General features: G+C 37.4%; 1 protein-coding gene and 1 long non-coding RNA gene across 2 annotated transcripts; one reads left to right on the top strand and one right to left on the bottom strand.

Annotated features, from left to right (window-relative positions):
- The first annotated feature begins 11,277 nt into the window (after positions 1-11,277).
- Positions 11,278-16,452, top strand: LOC141643578 (growth-regulating factor 1-like). The gene is made up of 4 exons (XM_074452782.1): positions 11,278-11,822; positions 13,105-13,305; positions 13,712-14,045; positions 15,469-16,452. The coding sequence occupies exons 1-4, from the start codon at positions 11,495-11,497 to the stop codon at positions 16,169-16,171; spliced, it is 1,566 nt and encodes a 521-aa protein (XP_074308883.1). The 5' UTR covers positions 11,278-11,494; the 3' UTR covers positions 16,172-16,452.
- Positions 16,453-18,471: 2,019 nt separating this feature from the next.
- LOC141643575 (uncharacterized) lies at positions 18,472-22,525 on the bottom strand. The gene is made up of 2 exons (XR_012543734.1): positions 22,355-22,525; positions 18,472-19,000 (listed from the first exon to the last, which is right to left on the bottom strand). It is a non-coding gene; the product is annotated as an uncharacterized LOC141643575 (long non-coding RNA).
- Between the last annotated feature and the right edge of the window lie 273 nt (positions 22,526-22,798).

The following is a 22,798-nucleotide window of genomic DNA, read 5'->3' as shown; positions in this document are numbered from 1 at the left end:
ATTCTTTTGACTATCGACTGTCTCTTGAGACTAAGGCAGATTTTGGGTGACTTTGGTTTCTTTCTCACGGTCATCCGTAACAGGGGGCCAAGTAGATTTTTTCTGGGTCATTTCATGCTGTGCTTAGATCGGAAGGAGTCGAGTTGAAGGAAATATTCAGCCTTTATCAGTACTCGATATTTCTCGGGGCCACTCGAGGAGTCAGAATCGAAATGCATGGCCATGCTCGGATACGGATTCGTTTTATCAGTTGAGTTACTCTCTAGTCGGGGAAACCACTCTAGATACAGATCGATTGTAAAATACGACCTTTGCGGATCCGGATCTGCAAATTGTTTTACATTGAGTGGGAGAAATTTTAAATGAATATGAGAATCGGTTATCGCACATACACTTGTACGGACAAGTGGGAGTTTGTTGGAGCTGTGTCCTCCAGTTAGTGCGGATAACGTCATTGCACATACACTTGTACGGACAAGTGGGAGCTTGTTGGGGCTGGTGTCCTTTACAGTTAGTGCAAGGACTTATAAATCTCTAAAAGGATCAAAGGGTATACTTTTGTATTATAATCAGTTGGTCCACGTTTATCAATAACGGTTGGCTTGCTAGATAAGTTTGACGTTATTGTCATACAGATGGCGGTGATCAACTGGTCCCTAAAAGTCACACCTATAGGATACGTTTGAGAGATGTGACGGTATGAAAATACAATCATGTTGATGCCGAGAAAATTGACTAAGCGATTAGTCCGAGTTATTTGACTAGTAATTAGTCAAAATGCGATGTTGAGATATTTTATTTAATACGGATTAAATAAAATGGGCTAAGGCGAATTAAGCAGTTAATTCGTAAATTAAATATAAACGATTATATTTAATTAATGTATATTGAATTAATTATACAATATCGTCTGTGTCGGACATGTATTAATATTTCAGCTAATCCGTGTTATTAGTTGATATTTTAATAGCCGATGACGATTTATAATAAAACCGTGTCATATACATTTAGCATTTTACGAGCCGGACCACGAGTTAAAATTAAGAGGAAGTGGAAGCCCACTTCCCCATGAAGGGCTCGGTTTGGCCGAATGCAAAGGACAAAAAGGAGAGCCTCTCCTTCTTGTAAACCTAATTCATTTGCAAAAGAAAATTAGGGTTTTGAAGAGTATTTTCCTCTGAAAAACCTAGATCTCACATCTAGCAAAAACTCACACAACAATTCTCTCAATATTGCAAGGCAATTAGAGAATACATTTCTAGCACAAGGGCATAGTCTCAGACGGTCTTGGGTGTATCGATTAGGAGGAAATCTATTTTGATTTCTGTTCTTAGGCCACATCTCAAAGGACCCGAGGTTATTTCTAATGCTTTATCGTTTCTTTATTGTATTTTCGTTTTATGACAATAAATCACATATAAAATTTGCGTTACAGTCCTAATTTTATAGGGTTTTATACGGATATTACCCCACAAATTGACCATCCAAGAACGTACTTTAAATAGATAAGTTTAAGGTGATTACATAACAAAACCAAAACTGTGAAATGTGATACAACTGTTCCAAATCCAAAAACCAACTAAAGTAAATAAAATGTTTGACAACACGGCGGAAGACTTCTAAACGACTCGTGGTGACTCAAGCCCAGCTATCCCTCGCGCATCCATATCATACCTGGTCAATAACTGCTCACCATCCCCGAATGGATCACCACAATTTTTAAAACAAATAAACGGGATTAGTTACTGATTACACAATATAAGATAATGCAATAACAACAATACATACAATCCTCCAACACCGTCACATCACCAATCACCTGACTGGCCTGAAAGTCTGGTCCTGCCAGATTACGGCCGCAACCAGTAATACACACCGCCAGTGGGGGACCGCAGCCGTTCCCACCTAAGCCCCGCTCATCTATACCGAACGCAAACCCATATTCCTTAATGTGCACATCCCCACTTGTGGCGGGTTTCATAAGGAGCGAATCAAGGGCGTGAAGCCGCTCCCGCAAGTGACTCCACTCAGCCTAGGCACACCCCGCGAACCACAAGCAAACAACAACAACCAACTACAACATCAACAATTACCAATTTAATACGATATAGATCAATGACATCAATCAAGCATCAACAACCAATCAATCATCTAATATACATGTAAACAATAGTTGAGTAGGGAAACCCTACTTGGAAATGCAATCACCACGATCGCCACAACAGCAAATCTGAAACGTTCCTCTATAAAATCGCATCCTATCAGTCATACAATCACCATCTAATACCAAAATAGTCCCAAAACCCCAAAATCACCTAATTAGGGTTTAAACCAAAATCAACGAAACAATACAAAAATTGTACTAGGATATTACCCACAATACGACGGTCTCAACGGTGTAAAGAACTCTGGAATCCGACGACTCAAGCCTTTGGATTTGATAGCAAAGTGAGAGAGGAGAGATACGTAACTTTGTTTTCTCTTTTGTGAAACTTAAATGATTTAAAAGTAAAAAGGAACTGGTAAAAATCCTTTAAATACCAATCTCGCGTTGCTATCAAAACCCGGCCAAAAACCCGTAAAAACCCACGCACTCGATCGAGTAAGTGAGTTACTCGATCGAGTGGCCCCTACTCGATCGAGTACCCATCAGACAGAACACTGTTTCGTACACAAAACACACTTACTCGACAGAGTAAGCCTTACTCGATAGAGTACCTAACGGCACATAAAACCGTTGTATTACAACCCGGCCCACCACCGTCGTAACATAACCCCAATAAGACGAGATGTGTACCTTTGGACCCATTATTTGTCCTCACTTAAACCCAAAAGCACAAGACTTTGTTACTAGAGTGGTGGGTAAAACCTCTTATAAACATATCACAAGCTTCATATTTTCCCGATGTGGGACTATTTTACTCTCAACTCTTGTGGTGTTACAAACTCCCCCACTTAAAGAGCACAACGTTCTCGTTGTGCCCGAAAGCTGACCGCAACCAAGCCCAGAATCCTCCCTGCTAGGTGGGTGACCTAGATACTCTCGACTACAGGCTCACCACACGGTCGCAGGGTTGCTCTGATACCATTTATAACAACCCGACCCACCACCGTCGTAACACAACCCTAATAAGATGAGATGTATACTTTTGGGCCCATTATTTGTCCCCACTTAAACCCAAAAGCACAATACCTTGTTACTAGAGTGGTGGGTAGAACATCTTATAAATATATCACAAGTTCCATATTTTTCCGATGTGGGGCAACTTTACTCTCAACTCTTGGGGTGTTACAACCCCCCTCCCCCCTCCCCCCCCCCCCCCTCCTCCCCCCTCTCCCCACGCCACCGCACCCCACCCCCTTAAATACAAACAGTCCAAATCACCTACCTATTTTTTTTCTTCTCTTCTATGTTAGTTGCGGTCATTTCTCTTCTCTCCAGCATTATCATACCTATTCCCCCCCCCATGTCTCTCTCTTTCTCTCTCTCTCTTGTTGAAGGTAATTTGGAGAAACTTTAATTGAGAGAGTTTTCTGTGTGACGTTATCCTTCTTCTTTTTTGTTTCGTTTTCTTTAGTCAATTTATTGTTTGTTTTTCAATATAGGGTTTATAAATCCACGATTCAATTGCAGAAATGACGAAGGGCATATGTTGGTAAATGAAAGTGTGGTGTTGGAGGCCGTCATTAGGGTTAATTATTGGTTGTCATTTAGATGATTTATGTTTGTTTGTGTTGTAATTGTTTTATATGCATTGTGTCAAAACTGACTTTGAGGATGATTATCTGATATATAATGAAAAGGTTGAAGAAGAAATTGATCGAGTGAGAGAATATATAAGTGAATTAGATGAGGTAATTTCTTTGTCTTGATTAGATAAAATTGGGATGAATTCTAACTTTACATTAAAAGGTAACTAATGGGTGAAAGGGTTAAATGAGGGCCAAAAGGGTATGTTCACACCAATATTATGTAAAAATATTTTTTTTTTGTTTTGAAATTGACCCAAACAACGCGGTAGTAATTTTTAAACAGAAATTAATTTGGTAGTGGTTCTTAAAACAATGTATTATAAAAGTAGTAGTTATCAAAAAATATCAAACTTGTCTCTAAAATATTTTCTCCCCCTTTTCTCTTAAGAAAACCCCTAAACCTAATAGGCCTTATTGCCGCCTCCTCCTCCGTCCACCCTTTATCCTCTCCGGCGATTGATCGCATCTCCTCCTTTAATCCTACTTTTGTTTTTTGGCCCCACTTTTTTCTTTTTTCATGGGCTTCCCGATGATCCCGTCGGTTGGTGTTGATGGAGTTGTCTACCTCGGTGGCCTGCCCTTGTCCCAATCTGTCTTCTGTTTCTCGGTCGTTTGTTAGATGGTCTTGCATGCAACCCGGGGGGAGTGTTTTCTGACCCCTCGTCTCCTCCCCCACCCCTGGTAAGGCTTTCTCCGGCCTGATCTACTTCGGTCCATCTTTGGAATGAGTATAACCCGTCTTTTTTCGATTCATGGTGGTTTATGTGTTTGTTCTATGGGTCGATTTGGTGTCCCCCCCTTGCCCCATCCCCCACCATCTAGGTCCTCGGGATGGGCCTATTCCATCTATTTCGAGTCGTAGTGTCTTAAATGGCTTTGCCTTTTGGACCGATATGGTGTTGCCCTTCCCCTTGCCTCTTCCCCCCCTATCGGGTTCATTTTGGGTGTCTTATGGTGTTGGGTTGTGTCTTCGTCTCTATGTCGGGTTGCATGTAAGGTTGTCTATTTTGTTCTTGGGATTTTGATTGGGGTCGATGGTGGTTGTGTCCTTTGGTGTAGGTAGGTTCTTTTTCAGCCTTTGTTTGGTTCAGTGAGTCTGTAGTTGTCTTTGATGTAGTGGGTCAAAGTTTGCGTAGGTTGATTGTGTTTGAGCTCTGATCGAGTAGGTCCAAGTTGGGTCAGATGTGGCGTTGGTTTGGTTGGATTCGGTGGTCTGCCTCTTATTGTCCATGCTGCTGTTTATTTTTTTCTGTTTTTTTTGTTGTCCCTAATAATAATTTATCATAAGAATAATGACAGGATGAGGTTGTGTCCGGTCTATGTTGGCTGCATCCTAGGATGGTTACCTATGGTGTTTATGGCCAGACGTTTGGTTGAGGAGCGATTTGTGTATTGGTCCGTCTACTGGTGTGGCTACTTGGTCTCTCAAGTTGGTTCTTCAAGACGGAGATTTTTCTTCTTTAGAGGCAAGTCTGTTTGGCTTGCTTTCGCCTTTCCCTTTCTACGTCCTTGTGGCGTAAGTACATTTTGTTCCCGTCACTCGTTAGAGCAAATGTCTCGATGGCCTTTGGGAGTCTCGTGGCATGTAGAAGTCATGCATGATGAAGCTCATGTCCAAGCTACCCCACTCCATCAACATGTTGTCGTTACCCGACATCTCATCTATCGTACTAGTTCAATAGGAAATTGTACTTTGTTTTTCAATAATGTTGGAGTATGTATGTACGGCTCTTTAGAGTCGTACTGTTACTCTCTTAGTATGTAAACATTATAATTTTACAGTTCCCAAAAAAAAATGTTGTCAAAAAAAATTCGGCATTAATATTGTCGACGATTTTAAAATAATTCGTCGATGATGAATGACAATTCGGTTTTAATTATCGTCGGAAAATTGCTATCAACGACAAATTGATTAAACTAATTGAAACAATGAATTGCCAACAATGACTAGCAATAATATTTTGTAATTATTTTCTTTTAAATTAATGAGCGAAGTTTGAGGTTAAACATGGATCTCCCATGTTTAGAGTCTAAACTTAGATCGAGAAAGGGAAGATCCACGTTCAAACCTAGGTTCGGACGAGACGTGGGAGACTCACGCTTAAGCTCAGGTTGTTTGGACCCACGTCTCAACCTATGTTGGGACGTGAGAAATCCTAATGCGACTCCACATTTAGGAAGAAAAATTGTTATCATAATTTGAATTATTGTTCTTGATACATAAATTAGTAGAAGATTAGTTGTGATTATCCCTTGTAATTTACTTTTGCGTTTGTCAATTTGCTATTAGAATTTGAATTATCGTTGTTGATAACTTTTTTATAAATATTCATGAAAAAACTTACCATTATTTTGGGTCATACTGAAAGGTATTTACCGCTTTGTGGCGCATATGTGCAAGAATCGATCTTGCACAAGTGTAAAGGCTACAGAGTCGCCAACTCGCATGGTGGCTTTAGAGTATAGTCACCATTTCAAACAGAGACTTTTGGCCTTCATAAGGAGGCCTACTACTGACCTTAAAGTCACCATTGCAGATGATAATTTTATAGGAAAGACGTCATGTATAATAATGACGGCTCAGTTTATTCATAAGTTTTATATTTTATATTCATTTGAATTTTTCTTACCCATTACCCTAAAAGTTATGTCATACAGTTTTTACATGCACAAAAATTCCACAACGTATACGAACATGGTAAAGACGACAACAACTTCATGATTCTTGATAAATAAACTTCATACCTAAAAGCGTTTGATGTGTCCATTTTATATATGATTTTACCCCTATTTTAACTCTATTTTACATGTCATTTGCACTAATGTTAGTGATTTAATGAGCTAATTACGTGTTCTAGTTGTGTTTGCTTGTTTTCATTGTGTTTTGTTGGAAATTAAGCTTTTTGTAGCCTTTTCACGTCAACGTAGCAAGCGCACGGGTATTTAAGTAATTTCCAAGCCCGAGTAAGAAGTATGGAGCTTGGGTTGATGAACAATTGAAGAAATGAGTTTGGCCCAAGCAAACGTCCACGTCAAGCAAATGGAAAAGTCAAGCTTAGAGATGCTCTTAAGATGCCCAAATGTGCAATTAGCCGGGTGTAGTAAGGGGCATTAAACATGAACTTCGGATCCCTTAGAGCAATTAATCAAGATTTAAGAGAATTAATCCGGATACCTACGACCCCGATCCGGGTGGCTAGGCCCCAATTGGGGCTGCCTTAATCATGATTGTTTACGTTATGCCCCTATTTTACTATAAATATGGGCCTTAATCCGTCATTGTAGGACATCTTTTACATCTCTATTACCATCTTTCACACTCCAGTATACTCTTAGCAACACAAATTCTCTTAAGTTTCATATTAGTTTACATATTGTTAAGCATTTCCCTTTGTTAAACAATTTTCTTTAAGCATTTGGTTCTTTATAATACAAGTTCTTAATCAAGTTATTTGGGTTTCATTTTGTGTTCTCCTCATTCAAGTTCCAAGTTCTTTGTTTCGGTAATTTCGATTCTAGTTTATTTCGATTTTGCATTTTCCATTATCGTTGTTTTATAATTTACATTTTAGTCATTCGTATTTCATATTAGTTTGTTATTTCATATTATTCTCAAGTTATTATCATCACTAGTTTATCATTAGCATTTCATATTACATTTCTGATCTTTAGCATTTCACTAATTCATATGTTACTTCTATTTACTTTATTAATAATTCTTATAATTTCATTTGGTTATATTTCCAATATAATCATGTTTATCATTTCATACATTGTTATTGGTTTTATTTCCATCATGAGTGAATAGTTCCATTTGTCTAGGCATTAGGAAAGCCATGCATAAATAGTATTTGTAAATGTTAAAATTAGGATGCTAAAATATCAATACATTGTTTCTATCACACTTGTTTTGATTAATCATTGTTTAGTGGTCGTAAGCATTGGTTAAGTTTATTAATTCGTTCTATAAGTCGAGATGCACAAAATTGGATTAGATTAAACATGTGTTAGTAGAACGACCTAGCCATAACGAGAGTTCTCCAGGACCCGATCTATGGTTGACAATAAGGCCGAGAGGTGGTTGTCATTAACAATTAACGATATTATCAACTCCTATGTTTAATGTGAGCATTTACATAATTTGCATGTGTTACCCGACCTCCCTACTCTTCCTTTATTAGTATTGTTTACAAACCCAATCATATAATCAATTGATAACCAACCTAGATAGAATTCATCCATAACAACTTATATAGCAACTCCCGTCTCCTTGTGTTCGACCCTATTACTACATTCATTTGTGTCTAGGGTATTTATCTTTGATTAGATGTGCGATAACCTATCAGCGTTACATAGTACTTCATATGAAATTGTGAATAATATGGAATACAAGATAAGTTCAAAGTATTAGGGGGCATTAAATTGAAACTTACAAATTAAAATTTAAGAAGTAAACCCAACAGAAGTTAAGTTCTTTTTTTCCTGCTTTGGCGAAAATCTTAAACGGCTTATGCGAGGTGAGACGGTTGCATCTCCTTCAATCAATGGTGATAAGGGGTAGGTATTGCAAAGCTGCTATGTGAATTGGATCAAATGGGAGTCATCGGAGATCACACCTTCCTTTTGATTAAGTATGTCTTCAGTTAGCGGAATAAGATGTTGATATCCAACTCTTTGTAGACATTATGAGGAGAAATGACACGTGTTGGACATCTTTTTACGATAATGAGGAAGCATTTATAGATTTCCCTAATTAAATCATCATAGTCACCTTACTATTAGCTAAAGCAAATACATTCGTGTGTTCCTCTATAACTTATAACTTCACTCCCCTTCAAATTTGTCTACCACAATAACACATAGAATGGTAATCATAATTTTTTATTACATACAGACGACATGTAGAGAAAGATGTCAAAGGTTGGGTTAAGAAAAACTATAGTAGACTAGTAGCAGTATAGTTTGCGAAGTGTTCATAAAAGGAATGTGGACACAAATGGTCTGACCTACAAGTGAAGAATAGTTTAAAGAAAATTTGGAATTAATGTTTACAACTCATAGTTTTATTCTTGGTTTGAAAGAACAAATATAAGAAGAGATTTGTATCAATTTGGATAAATAAAGTTATACCAACACGTAACATCACAATTTACAAACATATATAATTATTTTTATTTACTTAACTCAAGAGTAATTGTTTTTATCATAATTTTTAAATAAAGTTGACAATGCATATGCCTCACTTATATAATAATAATAATAATTATAGTACTCATATGAAATAACGCGAAAGTGGTAAACAACTCCCTTAAGTTTACTTCTACGTGGGATTAAGCCCCTTAAGTTTGATTTGGAGTAAATAACCCCCTTAACTTTGCTATAAAGTGAAATCAAGCCCCTTTTATTTTTCCGGCCAAAATCTCACCGGATTTTCAATTTCTCACCAATTTCTCATATCGGTGTACATATTAGGTATAAATTTCTCTCCTTATTACTTTATACATGTAGATGTACAACAATATTTATAGCGTCTTAAAAAACACATGATCATACTCTTGATATTAACAATCAAAATGCCGACTAAAATGCGTGAATGAAGAATAATTACGAATTCCAGTAATTGCGCACACTCAATAGTCGTACAACATATTTTTCCCTACCAACACCCTTGAATGATGCTAAGAATAATAGCTGCATCTTGAACAATTTAATTTGTAGTTTTGGAGGGGAAGACCAATTTGGCAAACCATGGATTTGATATTAGATTACTGGGCAAACAACTCGACAGTTTTTTGAGGATCATCATCACCGCCCTTACTTGATGACAGGAGCACACAAATAAAGTAAACGTATCCGAGAGAAATTTATACCTAATATGTACATCGATATGAGAAATTGAAAAATCCGGTGAGATTTTGGCCGGAAAAATAAAAGGGGCTTGATTTCACTTTATAGCAAAGTTAAGGGGGGTTATTTACTCCAAATCAAACATAAGGGACTTAATCTCACGTAGAAGTAAACTTAAGGGGGTTGTTTACCACTTTCGCGGAAATACCAATTATGTAGTAACACCAACAACAATAATAAAAAATAAAAACAAAGAAACCAAAAAAGAAATGATTCACCCAAACCAAGAACCTGACACCCCCGCCTTCTCACCATCCCCAACTACCCTTATCTAGGCCTTACGTTGACCCTAATATCCATTTTATGAACCCTCGACTACCCTATCAAGTTCGACTTTCGACACACCCTACTCATCCTGCTTTCTCTTCCATGCCGCCGTCGACCCAAACCCCTCCTCCCTTTACCATTGTCGGTTGGCTGGAGGATCGGTCGGAGGAGTGGATGTTACATGTGTTCCCCCCCTCCCCCCTATCTCAAAGGTTGTGTGTGTAAATATATTACGAGGGGTAAAGTCGGGAAAAGTTAAAACAAATGTGCGGGATTTAGTAATATTTGTGTTAGAAATAACATGTCCCTTAATATCAGATGAGAAATATATAACAACTTAGCGCTGTTAGTTTGGGCTGAATGAAGCTAAACCGAACTTAATTGAGCTAAATGAAATTGAAGTTTGCTAAGATAAATAGAGTTAAAATAAGCTGAGCTGAACTGAAGTAAATTAAGAGTAAAGATCCCCTCCATTAGTCTCCTCTCTCCATTACCTTCTCAACGATCAAGATTTTGTTCCGGAACGATCCAACAGTCAAGTGTTTTGATGAGGTAAAGAGAGTATAATGATTTTATATGAGTGTATTAGATATTTAGGGGGTGTTTGGTTGGACATATTGGAATGGAATAGAATGGATTCGATCCATTCCATTGTTTGGTTGTGGTGATTTGGAATGGAGTTAGATACCCAATGGATTCTAACTTCACCCCAACCCCTTGGAATCCCATACCCACCCTCCTCCCTTGGATTCAAACTCCATTCCCTCCTTCTATAATTTATGATGAACCAAACAAGATTAGATAAGTATGGATTTAGAACCCCATACCACCATACTATCAAATTCCATTCTATTCCATTCCGACTTGTTGAACCAAACGACCCCTTAGATGAATGAACCATCTATTGCTTTTGAGGTAATGGAGAGAATCCATACTCGACTGAAGTTACTGAATTGAGCTAAATGAGAGCTTAAGCTGGAGAGAAGATGGTCTTAAAGATAAACTTTAACCAACCTACATTTCACCGTCAACTGGTTTTTATCTGTTTTACATTACACAAATTCTTATTTGTAACGGCGATATCCGTCACAAACTTGTGACGGATACCGTTTTCTCTCACAATTGACCCATAGAAAGGTGAGTGAGAAAGCACATGGGGTGCCCCACCTTGTCCACTCTCCCTTTTTGTGAGAGGTCACAAGCTTGTGACGAGATTAGCCCGTCACAAGCAAGACTAGCCGTTTACATTAATCTGTATCCATCTATTTTAATCGGGGTAAATTTAGGGAACAAGAATAGTACTTTTTACTCCATCTCTTGTCCTAAACCTCACCTTCAAGTCTCAACCCCACTCCCCCCAACTCTCTTTACTTGCAAACTGCATTTGCCTTCCTTCATCCCCAAAACACCACAACACCAACACTTCTATTAAACTCATAACTTAAACACATACTCCATCTTCTCTTAAAAATGCACCTCCCATTTTCTCCCCTTTCCCTCTTATTCAACACTTAATAATATTAATTAATATTAATATTTCCCTTAATTACCCTTCTCATGAACTCAAATGGACTTTGAATTAGTTGCCATTGATGGGTTTGAACTACAACATCAAGAAAAGTCAAAGTATAATAATATTATTAATAATAACCATGGATCTGGGTTGGTCAAACATGAAAGATCCGACCCGTTTGAAGATGAGGCCAATCGGGTTAATAAAATGGGTAAACGGGTTGATGATTTGAGTTTGAGATCTGATTCTAGTAAACAACAAATGCTGAGCTTTTCTTCAAGTAATAATAATGATAAAAATGGGTTTTCATTTCATCAGCATCAGCAACAGCAAAGCCCATCTATTGGCCCAACTACTTATTACAACTCCAGAACTCCTGCTGGTATGTTTTATGCCTGTATTTAATTTGATTATTTACGCGTGTAAGACGGTTTTACACAAGTATATTGTAAACTGTTTGTATTTCATGTTGGTGGGAATTTTTTGGTTCAAAGGGAGCCACGAGAGCGATTTTGATGCTGACGGGATTTGAACCCAGGTCATAAGTACCACCGCTCATGACTTTACCAACTAAGCTAGCTCACATCCGCCTAACACAATAGTAATGTAAAACCGTTTTATAAAAGACTTATTGAATTAACATATGGGGTTTGTGTTGATCTTGATTTGATTTAATGAGGTGGAAGAATATTTTTTAAATTAAATTTGTGATGTTAAATAAAGTTGGGACCATTTTAAAGTAGGGAGTTTAGTTAGTCTTATCAAGATACTGTTGAATTGAATTACTTTAATCTTTATTTAATGGAATAGCAGATGACTGGTATTTGATGGGTTGTTAACTAAGGAGGATTAATTTGTACTACTAATAATAGTGGGAAAGTAGAAAAGGATGCATGAGTTTTTGAGTATCGATACGGAGTATGTATATTTCTTATTTATTACTCCATCTGTTTCAGATTTCGGCGTTGTTTGTATGGACTTAATTTCAGTTTAATTCAGGCGATTTCAATCCAAAAGAAGATGACCTTGTTACCCCATCCGTTTCAGAAATACCTCCCATGTTAGGGTTTGTACTACGAGAAGTCGAGAATAAGGAGAGGTTAAAAAATATCATTGTTTGTGTTGAAATAATGGTACATCTAATACGACTTGTAAATTCTTACTCCGTTTATAGCATCAAATAAGGAATGTATTTGTGAAATGCAGGGAGTACAAAGATCGGCGTATATTTTTGAGGATAGTATTTTACGCTCTCTTGTCTGTCATATCTCTATCTCACACACTGTCTCATGTCTCATTCCCTGTGCTACCTTCTTTCTGGCAAAATTTTTGCAAAGTTGAATGATATTTACTGCAAGTCTGCAACCTTTTGAATATGCCTAGCATTTACTTTCAGCTCTTCGTTACTGTTTTTTTAACTTTTTTACTCGTAGCCGTATCTTTTGAAATTTCATTGGTTACCTTGCTTCCATCATTTTCTGTGTTCTATTTAGTCTGGCATATAATTCATTTTATCTATAGGCAATGTTTGGATATTTGTTAGACCTAAAAGTACATTTCTGTTTATTCCGGTCCTACAATTTTTGATACTGTTTTCTTTAGTCATTTTGTGTTATGGGTTGAATGTGCTACTAGCTGTTGATCACTCCGCCTTTTTGGTTCAGGAAACATGAATGGATCTTTTACAGGAATCAAAGGACCATTTACACCAGCTCAATGGATTGAGTTGGAACATCAGGCTATGATCTACAAGTACCTCACTGCAAATCTTCCTGTTCCTTCTAATTTGCTTATTCCAATTAGAAAAGCGATCCAATCTACCGGGTATCCCGGCTTCTCTATTGGGTCTTATCCTTCCCATTCATGTAAGCTTCTTTCGTTGCATGTGTTGGTTAGGAATTAAAACAAGAAGTATATAGTTTTGCTTATTTTTTAGTAGTTTTTTTAAGGTAATTTTTTAGTAGTTTTGATTTGTCGACAAAAGACTGTTAATCTAGAGATTATTGCCATCTATCTTCTCCTTTCACCTTCTCTACAACCTTCTCCTTTCTTAATCACTAAAATAAAATTCATTTTCTTGCATACATGTCTTATAAAAAGAGTAACCTAAATATTGTTTTAATGATATGCGATAGGAGGCGAATATAAGAGAGAAAGTAGATAGCATACCTCTTGACCTAGGAGAATATTCTCGTATTGGAAAGTTTCATGTTAATAAGGCATTTCATCCATGAATTTATTATGACCATGCCTTTAATTATGGTATTGTAGATGGATGGGGATCTTTCCATATAGGATTCTCCGGCAACACTGATCCTGAGCCAGGAAGGTGTCGTCGTACTGATGGAAAGAAATGGCGGTGCTCGAGGGATGCTGTTCCTGACCAAAAATATTGTGAAAGACATATTAACAGGGGCCGCCATCGTTCAAGAAAGCCTGTGGAAGGCCAAACTGGCCAAGCTGCCTCTGGAGCCACCACCCCCAAGGTGCTGCCACCGATGTCTACTTCCATGCCATCGTTGGTAACACCTGGCGATGGTGTCCCCAATGGCATTGCTATTGCTCAACACCAAACCTTAGCTTCTGCTGACTCAATCACTAAACGGTGAGACATGTTGGTAATGTGTTATTTTTTTTAGTGTAGTCATTGAGGCCATTTTGATACTTGCGGGATTAAACCAAGGTTATGAGTACCTACTCTAAATGACTTTAGCAACTAAGCTATGTGGTACTCCCTCCGTCCCGGTCAATTGTTGTCCTTTCGTTTTGGCACAAAGACTAAGGAAAGAGGAGAGGGCCAATAACTAAATGACAAGTGGAACAAATTGAATGAGAATGATCAAATTACTCATCAAGTTCATTCTTAAAATAGAAAGGACAACAAATGACTTAGACACCCCAATATGGAAAAAGACAACAAATGACCGGGACAGAGGGAGTATGTGATTGTGCACAATTCATAATTTCATGTCGTCTTTAATTTTCATGGTTCAGTGATATTTTGCATATACTTCCAACTAATTAATTTCTTCTTTTTGCTTTCACTATTGAGGTAGACCACCCAATATCTGATATACTTTCTGGAAAGGTGACTAGTCTATACCAAAATTGCACTGATAGATTCCTTTCTAAGGAAATTTTCTTGACATAGATTTGAAATCTACCTTAGCTTAGTGGTGAATATCTGTCTAATGCTATATGCTACTCCGTATTTCTTTGTTTCAGTTGCCACCTTTTCGAATATGTCTCTAGACTCTAGTGGATAATTTGATGTGGTAGATGATAAAGCGTCACCGATCTGAAATGAATTTCAGTATCAGGCATACCATATTGTCATACACAAATTCTTGTTTGTGACGGCACATATCCGTCACTCTTGAGTGACGGATACCATTTTACCTCACAAAGTACCCACTTTTTCTCTCTCTGCAACACTATTCATGTGGTCCCCTTTCTCCACTAACCCATTTTGTTACCATTTTATCTCACAAAATATCCGCCACAAATGGTAACCCGTCACAAGGGAGACCAATTGATTGTCATATTTGACTAAAGCCTAAAGGTCATACTGAGGATTTGCGATAACTTATCATTATTAGTATAATACCCCCTTGATTTAGACTAGAGACCATGATGGCAATATCATTCTATCCTCCTCGAAGTGTGTTAGTAAACTATGGATAGTATGAGTTCACATCTTTTTCTACTATATATGATTGGACCAATTATTTTTGATGGACTAAAAATAAAATCAGATGGAAGGGTTAATTTTTGGAACTATAAACTCATTTTCTATTTGATGTTTTACTAACAACTAATCTCTCTTAAGACGGACATATCCGTCTTAAACTTGTAACTGGTCCAAGTGGGGGTAATTTAGATAGATGAGAGAAGGTTTTTGCTAGTCCTTTAAGACATTCTCCTTTTTAGAATACCCGCTCCCTTTCCCCTATTTGACCCATTCTACATTAATCCGTCTTTAAACAAGAGGTGTTTTACTGATTTTATATTTATTTGTGTATGAACAGCCTGAATGATCAACAGGGCGGTTCCGTGATGTCACCCACCATCATTCTGGAATCTAAGGAGACTCAATACTCCGTCCCAAAACAACATATTTCATATGGTGAATCGTCAGCTTCGGAGTTTGGGATTGTTTCGAGTGATTCTCTCCTCAACCCGTCTCAGAAAAGTTCATACTCTGAATGTAAAACCTACAATTCTTTGCTGGAGTTCAACAACACTCAGCAAAACCAAGATGAGTATCCACTTCGACATTTCACAGAAAACTGGCCTCCTAAAGACCCGTCTCACCCTTCTGCTATTCCCTGGCCGAGAGACCTGAAATCAGACTGGACCCAACTCTCAATGTCAATTCCAGAGTCAACTGACTTTTCATCATCCTCATCCTCTCCCAATCAAGAGAAAGTTACCATCTCGCCTTTGGGTTTGGGGGTAGGGACCATAGTACCCGAGGGGGCCTGTAAGACAAATGCCTGGATACCAGTTGCTTTCGGGAATACAATGGGAGGTCCTTTAGGGGAAGTTCTAAATAATTCAAGTAACGGAATGGAAAAGGGTGAAGGCTGTTGGGATGGAAGTCCTATACTCGGGACTTCACCAACAGGCGTTCTCCAGAAATCGACATTTGTTTCAGTTTCAAACAGTAGTTCTTGTTGTGGAAGTCCAAGGGGTGAGCAAAAGAAGACTGTAGAGGGCCCCAATCTCTGATAAACTCGTCGATGGTTCAAAAGTGATTGGTGGGTGTGGTTTCGAGTTGAGACTGCCAGTTTGCTTATTGAGCAGTGGCATCGTGTTGTTTACCTAAGTGAAGCTTTTGCACATCTTCCATTAGTATTCAGTCAAATTGTTGAGAGTTGGATTTGTTATAAACTAAGCATCTTTAAATGCAAATTGTTTGTGTAAATGAAGCTGCTACTTCTGTTGTTTGAATAAACATGAATTTATTGAAGGTATTAATATATCGCCGGCAGGGTGCTTGTGATTAGGAAGCTTTCGTCCTCAGTCACAAGTCACAACCATGGATACTGAGCACTTGAGCAGTGCTCCTCCAGCATTCGCCCGAATATACGTGTCGTCCATCATAGGAGTATTTAACTACTTTCTCCATCCCGGACATAAAATATCTCTCACAAAGAAAGGTAAACAAATGATTGGAACGAATGAAGCAATACTAACAGAAAAATGACTCGAAGCTCGCTGATCTTTAATCGTATGAGCATGGACTCTTGGGCCTTGGCATTGTCTAGATTTAAAATTACAGGGGACCACCCTGTCAAAGAATGTCCCGCTTTGGCCCTGGGTCTAATAAAACCGAAGTGACATGTAATAACTAAATTAAAATCTAACTTATGTTTATCTTACGTAACTAATGAGAACCCTAATCAACTTCAACCAAAACATTCGGCCATCAAACCCGAATGACATTATCTACAACACGCCAACCGGAACAAACTCAAGTCCCGAATCAGAGGTAAACCCGAACCCAACCTGATCGTACCCAAAATTCAATCAACAGGTAGCTGACCCAAATGCTAGTTTCCAAGGAGTAGCATAAATGGCATAAACCGTGATGCAATAAAATCCAAAATACACAGAGAAAGGGGGGACCAGTGAGTTAGTTGGCGGTGAATTATGATGAACAATAAAAATGTGGTCCCATTAAATATCTTCAACAGTACTCCCCAAATATCCATCAGGTGAGAGAGTTGACCCCACACTCTCTTGTCGGCTGACCTGGTCTCATTGGTGCCTCCTGTCTTCTCTCCAGGAAACTACCCTCTATTTCTACTTCAAATGTAAATATCAGTAATTACCTTACCGACATCATTAACCTCTTCACTTTTATGACTAACCATGTTTTTAGCTGTTGATGTATATTTTGTCTTAAAGGTTGTACTTAAATATTAGTAACATTTTTGTTGCAACAGAGAGTATAGAGCATGGTTAATGCGGATATCAGCTAGCTTAGTTGGTAAAGTTACGAGCCGGGGATATTTATGAGCTGGATTCAAACCATGTCAGCACTGCCCTTGTGACTTACTTCACACCGAAAAAACAAAAGATTCGATTTGAACTTCTAATATGAATACGCAATCTGCTCAAAATAACCAATCACTATAATTAAGTATAGTTCGGATTCTTAACCATGTGAATCGGTTTGTAACTAAGCGATTCTGGTAACCCGGGAATGAAGTATGTGCTACATAGTTTCAAGTTTCAACGTTCAAATGTTAAATATAAGTAGGGATGTTTGGTAAACATAGACTCATGAAATTTCAACATATTCAAGGCTTTTAGTATGTCTGACTCAACAATCTACTAAATTACGTGTTTGGTAAATGACTTGAAAATGAACTCCAATCTACTGTTTTCCAATATGCTGCTCCCCCAGCACATTCACACTTTAGTAGATTGTAAAAAATGAATCCGTCTATAATTATTTACACATATATATACAACAATCTAATGACCTAAACCCGCCAATTACCAAACACTTCTACTAAAAATCTGTTAATTGTAATATATTAGTTAAACATGACAATCAAATCTGTCATTTGTAATCTACTTGCCAATCTGCTTCTACTAATTATAATCTACTACCAAACATGTCATAGTTTTTCATACAGTAGAGTAATGGTTAAGTTTAGTGGATGTATACTTTATGGGAGGTGATCTTAAATAGTACTCTTTTTCAAATTTACTTTCGATACGGTCCATACAATAATGAAAATCCAAATTCTTGTATTGGTTTACAACTCTAAAGGTATTATGTTTTGTCCCACTTATGCTTCTTTATTATTCTTCATCCCCCTCTCAAGTCAGTTATCATGAATCAAATGGGGTTCTATTGACTTTTTTTCAACCCTACCCAAAACTAGGTCTCAATTTTCATCTTATAACTCAAACATCAGATAGAAAAAAAGGCTAAACAAAAAGCCGAAAACTAGGTCTCAATGGCAATAACCATCTCATGTCCTTAACATGCAATACGGGCATAATGCCAGAGATATTGATTGAAATGCTAATGCGCGAGCTTTGTTAAGCTAGACAGTCTGGGACCAACGATTTCATACATAATTCCGACATAAGTATCACACACAATCTCAATCATTGCATCTAAAAGCAACGATACTCCAAATAAGCATGTTTAATCCCATGGAATTAGGAAAATTGCAATCTTAAAGCAAATATATATGTAGTACATAACTGTAACTTTATACAGCTTGTAACAGGCAGTTACGTCTTTGCGACTTTGCGAGTTTCAATCATGCAATGCCAATAGAAATAAAAAACAAGTGCCAAGCATTGCGGAACTGGATATAGGTGTAATGATCAAGCAGCAGCAAAAACTTGCATCAGCTGAAACCTTCACCAACGAGAATTACTATAAATGAAACGACATAAGGAAAAATGACCAGAATTTGCTAACTGGGTTTCGAGTCAGTTTCCTTTGTATTAGCTTCCTCTTGAAGCCTTTTCCCCCAATATTCCTCTAATGGTGGCCCAAACAGTGCTTTACCAGATATGATTCCAACTCTGCAAATTTTTATTGCCCTCAAATGAGTTTGTTTCTATACAAAAACCTCATTCACCATACAATTAAGAATTGTTCCTGATCCCTTAAAAAAAAGGAAATTTTGTACCCAAAAGATTGCAAGACATAGCTCTGGAAAAAAAGTACAGACATTCAATCGACATCCAAGCAAATGGTAAAAGTAGCCTCAGAAGAGCATAGATAAGCTATCAACAACTTCCACCTCAGAAATTCATAAATATCAACAATAAAGAATAAAAAGACTTCACACAATCTTCAAATGTTTCAAACACAAAGTTTACTCCATAATTGTTTGTGAGAAACCATATCTCCATAAGTCATAAGATGCATTCATGTATTAAGGAGCCACAGGCTAGTTAAATTGCTTTCATACAGGAATGTCAGGATGATATTTGCATCTAATGCAATTGCTCCAAAAGATTAGAAGTCCAGCTTACATGAGCTGAAAAAAGAACGTTCTTCTAGGGATCAAGGGACAACGCTTTTGAATGGTCGGTCATTCACATTTTCTAAAAAAAAAAACTACCAAAAAATATCAATTGAAGATCTAATGACTCCTCAGATCTTCATTACTCTGACTAGATTTAGAATCCATTCAAGAAGGAATCATTCGTTGCAAATGGATTGTAGAATGAGTTACTTATTCATTCCCCATAATTAATGTTTTTCCACATCGCTTTAGCACAGCTTTTCTTCGTATCACAAACGGGAGCAGAGGTAGTTTGACTTGAAAATTAGATCTTATCTTAAATCGCAATATATTGTAACTTGTAAGCAAAAACAAACTATGGTACCATAAAAATTGCTTATAAACTATGTAGAGGACAGTTAGGTATTGAGGGTAATAGTTGTGTGACCACCTAATACAACATCGACATTAACCCAGTGCCTCAAAGGCTCTCATCAATTGAAGCGTACTGGTCGGATCGAATGTCTGCAACCTTACATCTATGTAAGAGAGTTTCCAAAGGATCCAGGATAAAAATCATGTCGAGAATTGTACCAATAACTACTACTCCAGTTCTGATCATTTGTTTACCTTTGGTTTTGACACAGATATCAAGGTGAGAGTAGGGAACCATTTGTGGTGGTGTTATTGGTTGACAAGTGGGCCATAATGCATATGTATTATCAAATTTAGAAAACATTCCCAATATAAAAAGGTAAACAAATGAATGAGACGCTCAAAGCTTATAGTCATTCGACAGGAATCCTAGTCTAAGTTTGAGTCGGTAGTAAACATTCCCAATATAGAAAGGTAAACAAATGAATGAGACACTCAAATCTTATAGTCCTTTGACAAGAATCCAAGTCTAAGTTCGAGTCGGTAGTCTCTCAGCCTTCTACCTATGCTTTCAATGCCCCTCCCTCCCCAAAGCGAAGCGGGAAGAAGCGCATTTATTTATTTGGTAAACTATCCGGGACTTATCTTTTGCATGTAAACTAAAGGCTAGGCTTCATTCATGTCTTTGCTTGAATGCCTTGTCTTATTCTACTAAAGAGGCCTTACCTTACGCCTGTCTGTTACAGACAGGTAAGCTCATCTGGTTATCTCTCGCGAATCAAGAGTGAAGCTCACTGTTTGGCTGTGAACTAACGCTAGTGATTGTAGATCCTCCAAAACTCAGTTGTTTCAACTATATGTTATATCAAGTGATTTTTCTAATTGTTTAAGGGTCTCGGGTTTATGGCGCTTCTCTATGGGACCAGCTGTTGTTTCATTGAATTTCCTTCATTAATAGGGTCGCGATTCTCCTTTGATCGTCATGGACTGGTACCAAGATCGAGCACTAGACAAGGGACCTAACAGCCAGCATAGTCACAATGAAAATGACGCCTTCTTTAGTGGAATTTATATGAGCAAATGCTGGAAGAACCTAATCCTAATCTCAAAACCAAAAGTGTGAGTCGTGATTTGGTTATTCTTGTGAGGCTGGGGTGGCCGGCCGGGAAGAGCCACAACAAAAGAGTGGACTCTTTTTGTTGGAACTGGCAGGGTGTGGGGAAGGAACCCTCTTCTAGTTCACACATTAAAGGAGCTGCCATTCTCCTAATGTTATTGCACTCCTAGGAAAAACATTTCCTACGAAAAGAAGGAAGGGGATACTGATTACTATCCGAATCTATCAATGAAAAAGACTCTTCAAGATGGGAGTACTTCACTATAAAAAGAAGTGGAACCAGTTTAACGAGTCGCTTTGTTTTGTTCCGTCCCAATCATTTTTCAACTTTTTTCTTAATTCTTTATGAGAGACATTTTAAACAAAGTTAAATAAAGGGTTTTTTTGTCAAAAACTACCTTACATTTAGGGGTCTTTGTAAAATAACTACCTTACTTTATTTTTTTTGTCAATTGCTACCTTTTGTATTTTTGATTTGTATTTTTGGTACCTATTCTAACTTTCCGGCCAAAAAAAGTCTATACTCAGGCATTGACTTAAGTTCACACGTGAGAGTTTATGTTTATGTTCTTGTTTTATTTATATCCCTCCTTCCCCTCCTCTTTTACCTCCTATTTCCCCTCTTTTTTTACTTTCCTTTTTCTCCCTCCTATTTCATTTCCCTTCTTCTCTTCAAGATAGAAAAGCTTTTGAGGAGAATTTGTGAAGACTTGAATCCAAGTACAATGACACTTATAAAGACTTGGATATTGAAAAAGGAGATGAAGAACTACAAATTACTTATTGTTAAAAGTAGGGTTTTTCTTAAAAATTAGTACATGTCAAATGCTAAAAGTAAACTCGAGTAGCTGAGAACATGGATGATGATGATGATCAGGACAAATGCAAGGACTTCATGAATGATTAACAAAGGCTTATACTTGTTTTGTTGAGAGAGATGTAAGAAGAGGGAAGGGTAAAAGTTAGAGGCGGCGGTAAAAGAGTGAAAGTGAAAAGGACTTGTTTAGGGTTAAAAGGTAAAAACGTAAAACAAACACATAAGCTCTCGTGTGTGGAGTAAGTCAATGCCTGAAATTTGACTTTTTTGGCCGGAAAGTTAGAATAGGTACTAAAAATACAAATCAAAAATATAAAAGGTAGCATTTGACAAAAAAAATAAAGTAAGGTAGTTATTTTACAAAGACCCCTAAATGTAAGGTAGTTTTTGAAAAAAAACTCTTAAATAAATGATTGAGACGGAGAGAGAACGAATGACTAAGACGAAGGGAGTACTACATAATGATCACATATCCAAAACATTTAGTAGTTGTGTAATTATTTCAATCAAGCATAATGATCTACGATAACTTAAACCAACAACACTCAATTCAATCAAAAATCACAATTTTCAATCGTTAAAAGAGTTACAATCAATTAATTAAGAAAGAAACTTACGCGACTGCGCCAATAACCAAGGGCAAAGAAGGAAATAATCTGCGACGGAAGAACATGATTTCCCAATTATTTAAAATCTCTCAATTATTACCCGTTTCTTCTTCAATTAGGGTTCTTTCAAAATCCCCCTTTTTTTCTCCCCCAATTTTTTGCAGGAGACTCAATGGATCTGGTATGACTGCGCGGTAGTGGGCTTATTGTGCGAGTGGTTTACGCTTCGTTGAATATAAAGCCCAATGTGATCCAAAGTTCGGCCTGTTGTAGTGTGTATAGTATGGACTGTGAATGAATTATTTGAGGCCCATCATAAAGAAAAGTATTGTTAGTGACCGACTTTTTCTTGCATGGGATTCCAACAAAACTAGTTTTAATCCCGTGCAATTTGCACGGGATTGCAGTTTTTATTGTTGTCATTTTTGAATATTGTTTAAAAGAATTATTAAC

The sequence above is a fragment of the Silene latifolia genome, chromosome 2 (assembly GCF_048544455.1).
Source record: "Silene latifolia isolate original U9 population chromosome 2, ASM4854445v1, whole genome shotgun sequence".
NCBI classification, from domain to species: domain Eukaryota; kingdom Viridiplantae; phylum Streptophyta; class Magnoliopsida; order Caryophyllales; family Caryophyllaceae; genus Silene; species Silene latifolia.
The sequence above is the reverse complement of the archived record's forward strand: the minus strand, read 5'-3'. Positions and strand labels throughout refer to the sequence as shown.